The following is a 14,832-nucleotide window of genomic DNA, read 5'->3' on the forward strand; positions in this document are numbered from 1 at the left end:
TCAATAACTATAGCTCCTTCCCCCTGTGTTAGTGTTCTATACACGCTATGGTGACATTCAGAGCACCAACGGCTCTATGTTGAACCTGTCCTTGCTTGAGATGCCATTACTGTCCTCCTTTGCATAGGGAACCCTCAACCATTCCCCTTCCTGTGAGCCATAACTAGGCAAGATTGTGGTCTAGCAGTGTGCTGGGACTGATTCAACCTAGGGCAGAAATTTTGACCTTGAAGCACGTTCTAATTTACATTGTACAAGTAGGCAATGGACATAGAGAATCTCCCTGGCCATTGGTGAAATTAATGTTCAGCACCATGCCCAAACTAGTGCATATGATTTGTTCAGGGAATTGATGTTCACACTAAATGAAAACGACACTCATTAGCATTTAGGGTTGGTTAAGATAGTATCAGATCATGGTTGTAGCTGGCAACTAAACAGAAATACAGAAATGTGTGTCCATAGCAGTTATGTTTAATAAAATTTCCATATAGTTTTACTGGCCATGTGGCGTTGATTCTAATTCAGAGAACAGCTAGCAGAAATGTGTAGTATAAATAAAATATAGAGTGAAAATTTTAGTGGTGAATTGATTCTGACTTTCTGATTCATGTTGCCATAATACTTTTTTTTAGACTGATAAAAAAAAAAAAATCCATTCTCACTCCTCTAAGAAGTTTTGATCTATAAACATTTCTGAACCAGAGCTAAACAGTTCTAGTTGTCCAGAACAGCTTACCTAAATTTCTTATTTTAGGCATTCCAGACTCCAAACTGAATCCAAAGTTTCTCCACCATCCTTATAATAGCTTTTCCTCAAGTCTTTATTTTCAAGCCTTTTTTAAACTAGATGTACACAGTGTGCAACTAGTTCATTATTTAACATATCCTTTCCATAATGATATATGACATGGTGTATCCTGTCCATTAATGCATTTAATGACCAGATTTCGTAGTGATTTAAAAATGCATACTTTTTGCAATGGAGTAGAGCACTTGTGTAGGACCAAAGAGAAAACTCCATAAAAGCTCTCTATGGCCAGCATTGACTTTACATCAAGCCCGATAGTGGTTTCCTAGGAAAATGTGAATGATATGAATAGATGATACATGTTTGTGTTTACATGAACAAAATGTGGAAGGCAAATGGATTTGTTACACTAAACATTGAATGTGGACTGTTGTTTAAATTTCCGTCATCCATTCATATGTGAATATAAAATTTCTTTTGATTTTGGGGCTAGGAAAGCCTATTTATACTGAAGACATAAATTAGACTTTGAAATTTATGTGAATGCAATTATCTATTAACGTTACTTTCAGAATTAAGGAGACATAGAAACCTTAGTGTGAGAGAAGACTATTTGTGAACATGCTGACAAAAAGAAACAAAATTTTTGGTTGAATTCACTTAAAAAATTTAATGACTACATGACACTGATAGTTTGAAAAAATGAATGAATAATATATATTGAAAATGAGATTATAAGTGTAATTTTAAGAAATTGATGCTAATTCCATGTTGCAGCATCTTAGAGAAGGTTAAACTTCTACATCCCAGCCGAGAGTGTAAGACATAGCCTAGTGCTTTTCCATCCTACACTTCTGCTGGGGCAAAAGAAGTTGCAAGAAACTCATAAGCAAGATGCTTTACATTCTCACAAGGAAAATGTGATATAACTGTCATGAAGTGTGCTGACTGAAGGTGAGAGTCTCATCTCATCAATCGGCTTCTCTTTGGAATGGGAAAAATGTAAATATCCACGCACAAAAATAGAATTTAAAAAAATAAAAACTCCTTTAAGCACTGTATTTGTGGCACTAAATTTACATATTATGTCCTTTTCCATAAAAAAGCATCATCAAAAAGAACTTGTGCCAGTTTTGTATTAAAAGGCCTGTAGAAATCTCTTAAAATTGCCTTTGTTGTTGGTAGCATAGGTCCCAGGCTTCTGTCTTCAGGTCGTCTAGTGTTTGATGCAGGACTCTTTGTAATCAGAGCTTCTTGTTTCTCACTTAGAGGTCCTGTGGAAAAATAGAATATTATCTTATCATTCTTCCCCCAAAATACCCATGCTAAAGAAGAAAAATGAGTAAGTTGGAAGGTTTGCCAAGTGAAGACAAATGGAATTTTTGTTAGCACAGACAGTGTTTCAGAATATTGAATACAGGTTTAGATTAGTGAAATGAATCATTTTTGGTAAATATGGAAATATGTTTCTCTCTCATATTAATTAATCATCTGTAAAACAAACACCATAAGTCACTTCTAGAGGAAAAGATTTGTTTTCAGAAAATAACGCTGACACTGAATATACTCCCTGTCCATTCTGTCCATTTTGGAATCAAAATTCTTTTTTTTTTTTTTTTTTTTCTTTTACTGTTATTTCATTTAATGATGTGAGTTGTCTGCTCCCTAGTAGAAACTCCATTAGACTCGCTCATGGGTTATACAAGCCCCCCCCTCACCCTCTCCTTTTTTTTTTTTTTTTTTTTTTTTGCCTGTTTCTGAGGTTGTCAGTGGGATCAAAGTGATGCCCAGGTATAGTGACATATATGGATATATGTACACGTAACATAGATATTGCAGGCATAAATCTTAGCCCTTGACAACGTACTTCAGAAAGATAAGCACCCACAGACTTTTCCAGCATAAACCATCTTCAAGAAGAAGATGCCAAGCTCTTCATCTGTTCAATCTGCCACATTCAAACTTTCTCATCATCTAGACCAGCGTTTGGACCAGTCAGACTATTTTGCAGCCACGTTTTCATCCTCTTGCTACTGTCAAATCAACATTGGGCAACAGTTTGTCTGCCAGCATTTCTCCAAGAATTAGCAACAGATGTCTCAGTCAACACAGCAAAAACACAGTTTTCCCCTTCTCCCCAGCTAAAAACACAACCTTTCAACATACCCACATTTAGATGCTGGATCAGTTTTAGCTGGCAACAGCATTCACAACCTGGTAACACTTGAAGCTGTTTAAATTGCGTGGGATAGCTCTTGCACCTATGTAAGCCCATGACAAACAAGCCCTCACTGCCTTCAGAAGCAGGACTGGCTTCTGTCTGATAAGATATATCCCTACAATGTGAAAGGTTTTAATATATTATTTTTTTTTTAATATACTTTTATTAAATTCTTCTAACACCAACCATTCTATGGGAATTTGGGAATTTTAATTTTGCTTGACTCAAGGCAACAAGATTAATGAATCGTTCAAGACTGATTCACATGCTTTTGTTTTGTCTGCTAATATCGCAAAAATGACCTAAGAAGGATAATAATGATTTTTTGTACTTATCTCAGAACAGCCAGAGGACACCTACCGAGATCCAGAAACTGGAACACCATGTGCATGGTGTATTTCACATTTGATGCATGATCCTCTAAGCGGAGAACAAGTATCTGATCTTTGTCAAAAACAGTCAGCCAGTCCAAAAGATAGACAACATAAAGCCCAACCTGCAACCTTACCTATAAGCACAAAAAAAAAAAAAAAAAAAAAAAGTATGAAAATCTAATTAATTTACATCACTTTGAGCAAAAACAAACCAATATTCACATATGTCTTCTGGGCAAAAATCCCAAATATGTTCTCTGGAAGGACTATGACAAGAAAACATATGAAAAAAATTAATCTTACTCTTGCTTTCAGTGAAGCTTATGTAAATCTTTGCAAATGGCCTAGCTACGAGTGGAAACATTTTATGAAGGACCTGACCACGCACTCCTTCCTGCAGCATTTGCTGAATCAGCTGCAGCTCTGCGTAACAGCGTTGCCTCCTAGAAGCTCAGTGGCTTCTGATTGTGATCTCTAGATCTAAATCTAGGCTGCAGCAGTGGCTGCTCGTCAGCGTTCGTGGTGTGTCGGCTGAGCACACGCTGAAAGCATCAGGTTGTGCAAACCAGAGAGGAGGAGGAAGGGTGGGAAAATCCTGTCCTGACCTGTTTCCCTCCAACCTCCTAAACTTTAGATAAGTTGCAATATCAAAGTCCAGCCTCTGACTGTGCTTATAATTTTCTAAAACCGCTCAGGCACAAAAGACAGAAACATGAATCCCAAGTCATAAGTGTCTTTCATAAAAGAGACTTAACAACTTTAGTCTCATTACCACAGTACTGAAGACAGATAACAAGTCTCTTTAGTTTCTTACTCGGACTCATGTACCTAAACTACCTAAATTCCCCCCAAATAAGCCAATTTTTGGATTATTGCTAAGCGACTGTTATCATGATGTGAGATTCTGATGTGCCTTTGACTGCTTTTTACAATAAGCCTCCACATTTAGTAGACTTCTTTACATACGTGCTGTACAAGAATTTGAACTCTTATTTGATTAAAAATGTGATTATCTCAGCTAGTATCCGGTTTCACTGAACTCTGGGGAAACACATAACTCAGCACTGGGTTTCACTTTTTTCTTCTGATAAAGGTGAGTGAAACTCCATTCTCAGCTGCACGGTACATGTTGGCAGTGCAGTGCTTTCCCCAGACAGGCCTAGAATCTTTCTTTAAAACTTTTCACCAGAAACAGGAGTTTTAACTAATCTGTCCCATTACTTTTCAGTTTTCTTCAGGAACCTTGATTTCCTACCCTATATAGCACATTTTACTGACTTCTTCCAAAACATGTCATCTTCTTCCATAAGATTCAGTTCACTTCCATAAGATTCATCCTGCACATCAAAGGGCACCAGTGGGGTTTCCCAGGCTATTCTCCCTTCCATAACATCCATATCTGCGGGCTTGGTTTGATTCCCTTGGCTCAGCTTGCCTTTCTCTAGATTTCTCTGTTGTTCACTGATTCTCCACACGGATAAGCTGACAAATGCCCCATTCCTTACAGGTTGGCATCCAGCACCAGTGACATCTATGACACTCACCTCTCTTCTTTCAGGAACATACTAACTAATAGCAAAACACAATTGGCAGTCTAATAAGCTCACAGGGGAAAATGACCCCAACTTTTTCAATCTATAGGAAACAATGCACATAACAGAGATTATCAACTTGTCTGAACAAGGGGCTGGAGAAGTCCAGAGGAACACAGTTAGCATCTGTGTTTTCTTATGAACATCTGCTTGGGTTTGTGTCTTCTGAGGGCTGCCTAAGACAACAAATGAAGAGTGTTTCTGCACCCTGAGGAAGAATAGAGAGGAAAAAAATCTCTCCTTCTGGTTCTCTCCCTGCCTTTCTCTCTCAACACTGGAAGAAATCTGTTTATGCAAGCAGATGCTTGGGAAGTAGTTTAGCACCACCTGGCAGCAACTCATGTCCGTGGAGGTCCTGGAGGCTACCATCCAAGCCTTATGGCTCCACACTACTGCCAAGGTAAGGAAGAGGAATATCCCATTTTCCCTGCTGCTGTGGGGCTCAGGCCTATGTGATGCACTCATTTATGGTCATTTTATTGACTGAAAGAAACAATAACTTCACCCTGGGGACAAAGGAGGGAAGTATTCCCTCTGAAGCTGTTAAAGCCTTAGCAAATAAAACAGGATTGAATGGCAAATTGACCAGACTTGATACTTTAAGTCAGTCTCCTCGGTATTATTCTGCATAGGCTTTCATGTCCCTCTCAAGGAAAATTCAAAGCCAGTTCTACACTAAAAATGTGAATTTTGGAATACTGAGCCTGTAACATCAATCCTCTGCCAGCAGTTTCTGTATTTCTTTTTATCATTTTTTAAATGTGCACAACTTATAAAAGGAGGATTTATCTAGTTATTGGTAGACTTCTCTTGTGAAAGAATACATAATTTATTCTGATTTTGAGGCAATTTCCTACCACAAAGATCCTTGCCAGAGCTACTTTTTGGAGAGATCTGCAAAAAGCTTACACATTAAACTGTAATCTTCCCTAAATGTGCTCTCCATACGCCTGCACAATAGAAAGACTGTATTATTGCTGTTGGCATTCATCAGGGAACAGACTGAGGAGACAGCTGAGCCAGTACATCAGCTTTTACATGCTTACATATATATTTATGTCATCCGCTTTACAAATGAAAAGGAAGAAAGTTTTATTTCTTGATGTTTATAGGCACAGCATTTTGGCATTTTAACAGCCTTGACACAGTATGTCATTATCCAAGCGAGGAATCCGACGTTATTGGAAATACGTACGGGCATGGCATTGTTAAGGGTGTTGTTGTAGACGCAGGCTCTCAGTGAGTAATCCAGCATGCAATTCTCAAACAGCTGCAGTGATTCTGCCACTTTTTCATGAAAATCTTCTGCAGATTTATTAGCACTTGCAAAGTACAGATAATCAGAGTACAATCTGTGGATGAAATACGTGCAAGTAAATGACAGAGGAAATGAAAGAAGATCTATTTACATGACAATGGCAATCACTTACATGAATTGAGAGCAGTGGCACGTGTGTGTAACATTGCCCCAGCAGCCCTGCTCAGCCATGACACATTTTCTATTCAATTTGATGGGCTTTGGCTCAGAATGACAGCTACTCCACGGAGCCTCTCAAAATCTTCCCCACTTGCTAGGTCAGCATCTTGTGAGATCTAGACCCTAGTAATTGCATGAGCCAATGTTTTCTCATAAAGGCAAATTTTTTGAATGTACATACTTTAAGTTTGTGTTATCTATAAAAGGTAGAACTGGTCTGGGCAGATATTGGTACCCCTCTGTACAAGGTGCTCCACACTGCCATGGATAGAAACAGTCCTCATCTCAACAGCTCACAGTTGAAACCAAACCCAACAGAAGAATGAGAAGAGTTAGAAACAATTTTTCTCTGATTACTGAGCTAGCCTTGGTAACACTTGAGAGGGATTTGCTTTCCCAGTATTCTCATAGTACCCATATTACAACTACATGGCACCATCTCCCAACATGAGGTATCTTTCAGCCTCTTAAAAAAAAAAAAAAAAAAAAAAAAAAAAAAAAAAAAAAAAAAGGCTCATTTTATTGTTGTGGTAGTCTTTCCTATTGCACTCGCTTTATATTTTTAATTCCCTAGGTTGCCACAGGTACTTTAAAATTCATCATTTAATTTGGAAAGTTTAGGCCCTAATCCAGCAAAGCACTTAAGCACAGGAATAGCCCCTCTGCACTCATTATTTATGTTAGTGTTTTGCAAGAACAAGATTTTAATTCCCATACGACAGACAGAAATTCTCTGTTCATTTGAAAAGGAAGAGAAGGGATGCATATGTTGCAGACTGTTTTTAATTCACTTTTTACACCCTTTAAAATAGAAATCACAGCAAAGTATAGAAAATGAGGCAACAGTAACCGATGCATCATCCATTAAGAAAGACTGAAAATCATTACTTTTGCCCAGTTCTTTCCAGTTTGGCAAATGCTGATGTGCTGCTGCCTGGCATCACTTCCCATGTCCACAGGAGACCCAGCTGCACAGGCATCACACAGACCCAGCTGCTGTGTCCTTCCCTTGCTCTTTGTAGTGAAAGCAGAGAATTTGCCAAGGTTGCTCAATTTACTAATTTAACAATATTCTGCCATACTATGCACTGCCCATTGTACGTGTAAATACATTGTACATGTAAATCTAGGTGTTTTGAAAACTGCTTAAAAATAAAAATCTCAGCAGACCGTGTTTGTATCAGTTATGTCCCACAGTTGTTAATTTAATGCTGATAAACTTTAAAAAAAATAAAATTAAACTGGGGCTTATATAAATATATATTTTTAAATAAAATATATAAAATATATTTATATATATATTTATATATATATATATTATATATATATATAATTTTTAAATAAAAAACTATTTTTAAATTAAAAACTTTTAAATAAAAATTACTGGGGGCTTGTTTTTCATTTTGGAAAAATTACCATGAAAGTTAAGAAGAATTCATCTCAGTCCTGTTTGATGAACAATTTGGAGAAAATAGATATATAAATATATATATTTAAATGAAAAAGCTCCATCTCAGAGCACAGGAAAGGGTACCAGACATGGACCAGACTAACCAGTGCTTGAGGACAGTGATATCCAATTGTGCTTGAGGACCATGACCACCTGTACTCTTCTTCTGGGGTCCTTCTGCTGGACCCACCAAAGAGAGCAAGGATGAGATGAAGCAAAGCTATGGGGCAGAGTCAGCCAGCTTCAGCTACATTAGACACTCAACAGCATCTCCTGTTTGCAGAAAAGTGTGTGCCTGTGAAGAGTATCACTTAACAGCGAGCAAACAACATGAACAAGACTCATCCTGGGTAGGGCACGACCAGCCACTCCTGGAGGTGGAAAGGTCCTGCCTGAGGAAATCAGCCAGCACGCATCATGTACAGCATGGGCTGGCTGCTGTTTGTTTAAAAGGCTTAATAGAAGCGCTTAGTATTTCTAATCATGCATTAAAATAAACCCATACTTTTAAAGACTTGCTGACATCTTATGGAAAACTATGATCTTGAAGACAAGCTCTCTCTCTCTGCAGGGCAGCTGAGATTTTCTATATTTCTTCCCATCTGTTTTTAATTCTGGGGACATCTGTGTGGTAATAAAACCTTTGCTGATTAGGATTTCAGCTGTTCAAGCTACTTGAAGTCATTACCCTCAATCCCCATCCATTACAATGAAATAAGGACACCATCAACACCCACCATCACCAACCTTGATGTCCTTCAAACACACCCCATTTTCAGGGGCCTCTCACACTGGGGGGCACTGGGCAGTTGCTCTCAGACTTTGTGCAGGACCTGCACACTGCCCTCTCACCCTCCTGGCTACTGTAAGGCAACTGACCCGCAGTGCTCCTTCCTCCATTCAGAGGAGCTGTGAGGTACAAGGGCATCACAAACAAGAAACCAATTTACCACACATACAGTAAGGGAGGAGAAGCTCACTTTTCATCTCACTCCCATTACAGCTGGCAAAGAGCTACACCCACATTACAGAGGGTGGTTAAAGCAATCAGGGAACTTGTTGGTAATTTACATGAGGAATCCACTTCGGCCAGCTCTTTCTCATAAAATTACCATCTGTTAAATCCTGAGGTTAGAAGCTGTTAAAGGTTGAGAACTGTATTTGCTGACATGGGAAGCTCACACAGCTCTGCACCTCATGAGTAGGTCCCCATCAACATCTGCATTCTGCTCTCCCCTTTCCTGGGTGCTCCTGCAGCTCTGCCCCTGAGCTCTGACCCAGCCCCACGTAACCTGAATAGGTATCTGAAAAGGACTCTGCCTTTGTCTCCTTCACCCACACCACCCCCCCCATTATCCTCCTCCTTCAGAAGACAGCGGAAAGAAATCCCCTAGAAGTCTCAAACAAAAGTAAGAGAAAGAGTGAAATGCAAATGGAAAGAAGGACATTTGTGGCTAAAACTGTGGAAAACCTTTCAAAAGCAGCTCATACTTTAGAAAAGTAGAGCCCTTCCTTTGCAGACAAGTCAGGAAGACAAAGGGTAAACTCCTAAGTACATGTATCTGTTAGTTCTGCTAGCTAAGGTTGCATTAGGAAGCTTTATGAGTGCTGCACCAACCATTTTTAATATAAAAAAAAAATAAAATCTGACCAAATACGACACGAGCATCTATTTGTGCCCCAGAGCAAGACTGAATCAAGTTGTTATAGTAAGAAAATCTTCTTGTGTGCTTGTGCAATGCAATCTTTGCTCACCTTTCAACAGGATCTCTCAGCATGATGATAAGTTTGGCATTTGGTTGGAAGGCATGGATAAAATCCTGGATTAAGAAAGGAGGTTCTCCTTCGGTACTGTTGTCATAAAAGAAAATCCATGCATTGTTGTCCCACATCGTCGAGGCACTGGCCTCCCCTGGAAATGAAAAGCATCTCTGCTAGTAACTCATTTCATTCTTTGTATCAGTGTGGAAATCCAATAGCTGGTGTAGACCATTCAAAAGTTGACTTCAGCACACCTTCTGGGTTCTTCCAGACTGATCTGAACGAAGCACCCCAGAGCTAGAGGAGTCACACTGCCTCGACCTTTATGAAGCTAGTGATGGCTATGGCAGGTTTTATGCAATTACACATGAACTATTAATGTCCACACTGCTTCTTTTTTTTTTTTTTTTTTTTTAGACATGTAACTGCAATTATTATAGAACAAGTGAAATGTAAGTATTTACTAAAGATTAGCATTTCATTAAATGTCAAGCTCTTACATACTTAGATTCTGAAGAGGCATACTCTTACATGTAAGGCATTTCTACAGTGAGAAACACAATAGGTACCACCTCCGCAAGAACAAGGTATATGATGCTTCAGCTGCTAAATATATGATCTGATATGATGTTTTGAATTGCTCAGTCTTCCCTGTCTTTTTAACTAATAGTGGCATTTACGTGGCACACTGCTGCTTAATAAAGCATATATGATATAGAAGCCTTTTGGAAACTTCCACCCTTTGACAGCCTAATGAGAGCTAGTTAATGAGTTTTTTTGAATCAAAAGGAACAAGATGAAAAAATAATAATAATAATAATAATGTTGCAGGCTTGTAGACCTGCACATGATTTTCCGTTTTTGTTTTCTCTCTTGGGAAAGACCAATAAAGATTTTAAAAGATTGCCAAAACACAACATGAAATAGTTATTTGCTCCAAACTCTAGCTTAATATAATGTGATTCATTAATAAAGTCTGGGAGTTGTTAGAAAACACATTAATCTTCTGTCATGTTCATTTTGCCTCATTTCAAAAGGAGGGGATCAGGTCCATTGGTTAAAGCTGGGTGTCCACGACAGCTCTGCTCTTTCATTCTAAGTTAATCAGCCAAGGCACTGCCTAATCATCGGTAGGCTTTGACTTGTCAATTAAAACTCACTTAGCCTGGCTCCTGTGATGGTTAAAGCACAAGCACAAAAGACTAAATATGGGACAAGTGCTGAGATAACTGGGCCACAGAAGCATCACACAGCTATTCCAGTGCTAGCAGAAGAGGGCACAATTTCCCATATTTCTTGCTACAGTGTAAGCTCTTCAACTCCATACTCTTTTATACATTACCTCTTCCTCTCTCAATATGGTTCTTCTGATCTTCCTTCATACACCTCTGCTCCACAGACTTCTGATTTTATTTGATGCCCTCTATTGGATTTCCCTAAGTAGCTCACATAGGGTGACTAAACCTAAGAACACCTGCATACACACGTGCTATTTGAACTAAACAAAATCAGTGTATTTAGACGTAAGTGAGCAGATTGTCTTAATGCCACAGATCAAAATACTCCACAAAAATCACTTCAGCTGGATAAGCTGCCACCACCAAAATGTGAAGGCAGTGCAGGAGCAAGGGACGACCAACGGCACACCATCAAATCATGCTAAAGCATTAACAAGGGCTTGAGGTGCTGCTGTAATGCAAATAGTCCAGGCTACATGTAGCTTGGGTTCCAGAAGGCAAACCTTCTCAAAACAAGATGGCCATTAAGAATTAAAAACAAAACAAAACAAAATAAAACAAACAAACAAAAAAAAACGTTCTGGTCCCTGCTAATTATAATTTTAATTTCCTGAAACAGCCCAAAAAACTTCCGATAATTTGATAGTGCTCTTTTCTGAGTTATAATACAGATTTAATATCTGCAAAGAGAGTCAGCCATACCAAACATGAGATAAATTAATCACTGCTGTAGTAATTCTATGAAATTACTGCACTGCAACTAAAAATATATTATTTTTTCCTTAGGACTTAAAGAACATATGAATTACTAAGCTTCTCAAAGAATAAATGTATAACTTCTATATTCAGTCATTAATGGATTATAATCATATAGTGCTTTCAAAAGACATTCTTGTGAATTAATGATATTAATGATTGTGGATAAACAAGTCCTGCTCACGCTGCCTCAAGCTAGTTCAGCATTGTCCACTTTAATCTTCTCTAAGCAGACAATTTTATTTGGAAAAATGGAATTATTGCCCACTAAGTATAATACCCAATTAAGTTTACGTTTTCAAAATAACGTAGCATGATGAACTACCGAAATGTTTACAGGTTTAATTAGATTTTTCTTTCTAATAACCTGAAATAGGAAAATGCAGGATTCTAAGCAAACCTGACATTCATACAGATTCATTCTATCATAGCTAGCTTTGTTTTGTTTCACCAAGGTAATAAAAAAAAGTTAATGAGCATAATCATTCAGGACTTTTCCTGTAAACTTAATAAGAAAAGTGAACAGAACCTTAATGAAACAAGAAATGAGACTACAGGAAAAAGAAACACAAACTGAACTCTAGAAAAAGCTGTAACAGGAGGTAAGTAATCAAAGATGTACATAGCCAATTAGATTAGTGTATTTAATTAGTATAAACAATTCACCCATGAAAGGACAGGAGATACTATTGTAAGTAGGAGGAAAATCTGCAGATGTCCTTTATGGCAACATTTCTAAAGACCCAGTCTTGCAAATTTTGCTCAGCACTGAATATTTAATAAATCAAATGGTAGACTTAAAAGCTAAGGAAGTATTGAACAAATGTGAGTATAGCCAAGTCTCTGGCTTAAGAAACGTAACACAATGTCACCATTTCATCAAGCCAACAATAGGTTAATTTATTTTTGGTTAAAATTAAATGAAAGAGGATTCTGAGGGTATTCTCTCCATGAGCAGGCAGCAAATCCCTTGTCTGTAATTTCTGTGGGATAATAACTTCAGCTTACTTCAAAAGTCTCTTTTCAACAAGGAACTGACTCTTGCCCAACTAATATTTTCATAGTGGTGTCTGGTTTCCCTGGAAGATTTGGAGACGACAGAGTAAGATTGGTAAAGCTCTCTTCCCCTCGGTTTTCTGCTTCCAGAAGAAAGCAAAAACAGAATCTAAGAATTTCCACTGATGTTCTTCACAGGCACTGAAATCCATTTGTACCATGGTGGATGAGCATAGTCTACTGACCGTGACGCGCCATAGAAAGCAATCCAGGCACCCTTCCATGGAGCCTGGACTTGATCATAGGTTTCCATAATGTGCAACACAACAGCTTTTCTAAACTGGATATTTCTATTTTTAATGCTAATTGAGTAAAGTAATATCAACCAGAACCATAAAATTGTCTTCAAATTGGATCCTGTACTATGCCTCTCACTTCTGCACCTGAAAAAGAATACAGTGCAAGATAGTTTCAGCTTGACTCTGTGTACTCCTGCTCTTGAACGAGTGTTATCTTTGCTGTTAATGAAGCAGCTCAGGGGTTTAATCATGTTTATTTCAGTCCACCATAGGCTACTGCTGTAGCCCAGCTGAAGCCAGGGTGGCTACATAAGGATGATGACACAAAACATGGTGGTCTTTCTTCCTACGTGTGTCTTATGATGGAGCTTGAGAAGAGCCTCTGGTGTCACTATAATGAAAACTGTCTCCAGTCAGCTACAGGATTTCTACAGTGTCGTTTTGTAAGTAGTAATACCACAATTTGTTTGCTATGCCTGGGAAGAAACTCACATCATTGCAGCATTTGAACCTGAAGCTACAATCCTGTGGATACAGGCAAACCCTTTGTAATGAAAACGACATGAAAACAGTGTTTGAAGGAGTAAGCAAGTTCCCTCACTTTCTTTTTATTTTATTATTTAATTAAATGCTGATGAACATCAGGCATTTATTGCTTTCTCAGGCATCTTCTCAAGATAAGAACTTCTGCACTATCCATGCACAGCAGGGGAAACAAGCATCAGTGGCCCCATGCAGTGAACCAGTCACCCCTGAGAAAATGCCCTTTTCATGCCTACAGTACAGATGCTACAAATCCAGAGATAAAAACACATTTCAGAAGCCGTATTTGCCCTACCAATTATGATGTTATTTGTCTTGCTGTGCTCTTTTGCTGCTTCACTCTGCAGTACGCCCTGAATTTGATGTGCTGCTAAGTCAAACAGATCAAGGTAATCTTCTACTGGGTAGCGGTCATGAAATCCATCCCTCAGACGAATGATTCCTAAAAACAGTGAAAAGACAGAAGTTTAAAAAAAAATAATAATAATAGCAAGGCAAGATTAACTGCTGGTCTACATCAGGACAGCTTCATTGACATTGCTGGGTCTGAGCCAGCTAACATTGGCACAAAATTAGAGCCATGAAATGTAACACTCAACTAAAAGTGCCAATAATGGAGTAGCTGAGATTTGAGATATTATATGATTAAGCCATAAATTCACAGTGATAGGAATATCTTAAGTATTCTGTTTTATAGTTTCTGCATGAATAGCTTGCATTTATTTTCTTCAAAATTTTGCATTTAGAATGAATGAATATAAAAGACAAAATTCTGCTTTCATTTTCACTGGTATAAACTGGAGTAATACAGACTCCAACTAGATTTACTGTACTGAGACTAAGAACAGACTCTGATGCCAAATATGTAAATTGATGTGCATTTATCAAAATCAGAAAACAGGGAAATTATTCATGTCTTTATCTTTCAGAAGTAAGAAAGTAAGTCTCCATGATAGTAGCTTTTTTTCCTATCCCTCCATATGCTGCAGGGTACATTTAACATCATCAGCCTTCTCCCTGCATTTCTCAGCATTGTGAGCCACATTTCTCAGCCAGACAGAGGTCAAGGAAAACAACCAAGTGGGAACAAAAGTAAGGGCATAGAGCAGGACTCCTTGGCTCTCATTTTCTGTTCCTGCAAGGCAGGTAATTATCATTTATGTGAGAGAAAAGCTCAACAAGAGGGTCCTTTTGCCTATTTCCTCTGATTTTCCCCTTTAGAAAAGTAGGATTTAACAAAGCTGGAAAAAAAAATCAGCAGTGTATTTTGATTTGTTTTTAAAGGGGGGAAAAAAGGCTCTAGAATGTATGGTGCTACAGACTGCCTTGATTTGTTGCCACCCCACTCATGGGAGCAGCAGCTGTGGCTAAGAG

At 38.3% G+C, this 14,832-nt stretch overlaps 1 protein-coding gene across 3 annotated transcripts in view; it reads right to left on the minus strand.

The window, feature by feature from the left end:
* Positions 1–456: 456 nt before the first annotated feature.
* The window catches only part of CHST15 (carbohydrate sulfotransferase 15), a 46,191-nt gene continuing 31,815 nt past the window's right edge, over positions 457–14,832 (minus strand). For all 3 annotated transcript variants that reach the window (XM_032191442.1, XM_032191444.1, XM_032191443.1), the window contains 5 exons: positions 13,754–13,900; positions 9,621–9,777; positions 6,134–6,290; positions 3,333–3,480; positions 457–2,025 (listed from right to left, as the gene is read on the minus strand). In XM_032191442.1, coding sequence (XP_032047333.1) covers positions 1,835–2,025; positions 3,333–3,480; positions 6,134–6,290; positions 9,621–9,777; positions 13,754–13,900 — 800 coding nt within the window. In that variant the 3' untranslated portion in view covers positions 457–1,834. The remainder of the gene's footprint in view (positions 2,026–3,332; positions 3,481–6,133; positions 6,291–9,620; positions 9,778–13,753; positions 13,901–14,832) is intronic.

This window comes from Aythya fuligula, chromosome 7, assembly GCF_009819795.1.
Source record: "Aythya fuligula isolate bAytFul2 chromosome 7, bAytFul2.pri, whole genome shotgun sequence".
Taxonomy (NCBI): Eukaryota; Metazoa; Chordata; class Aves; order Anseriformes; family Anatidae; genus Aythya; species Aythya fuligula.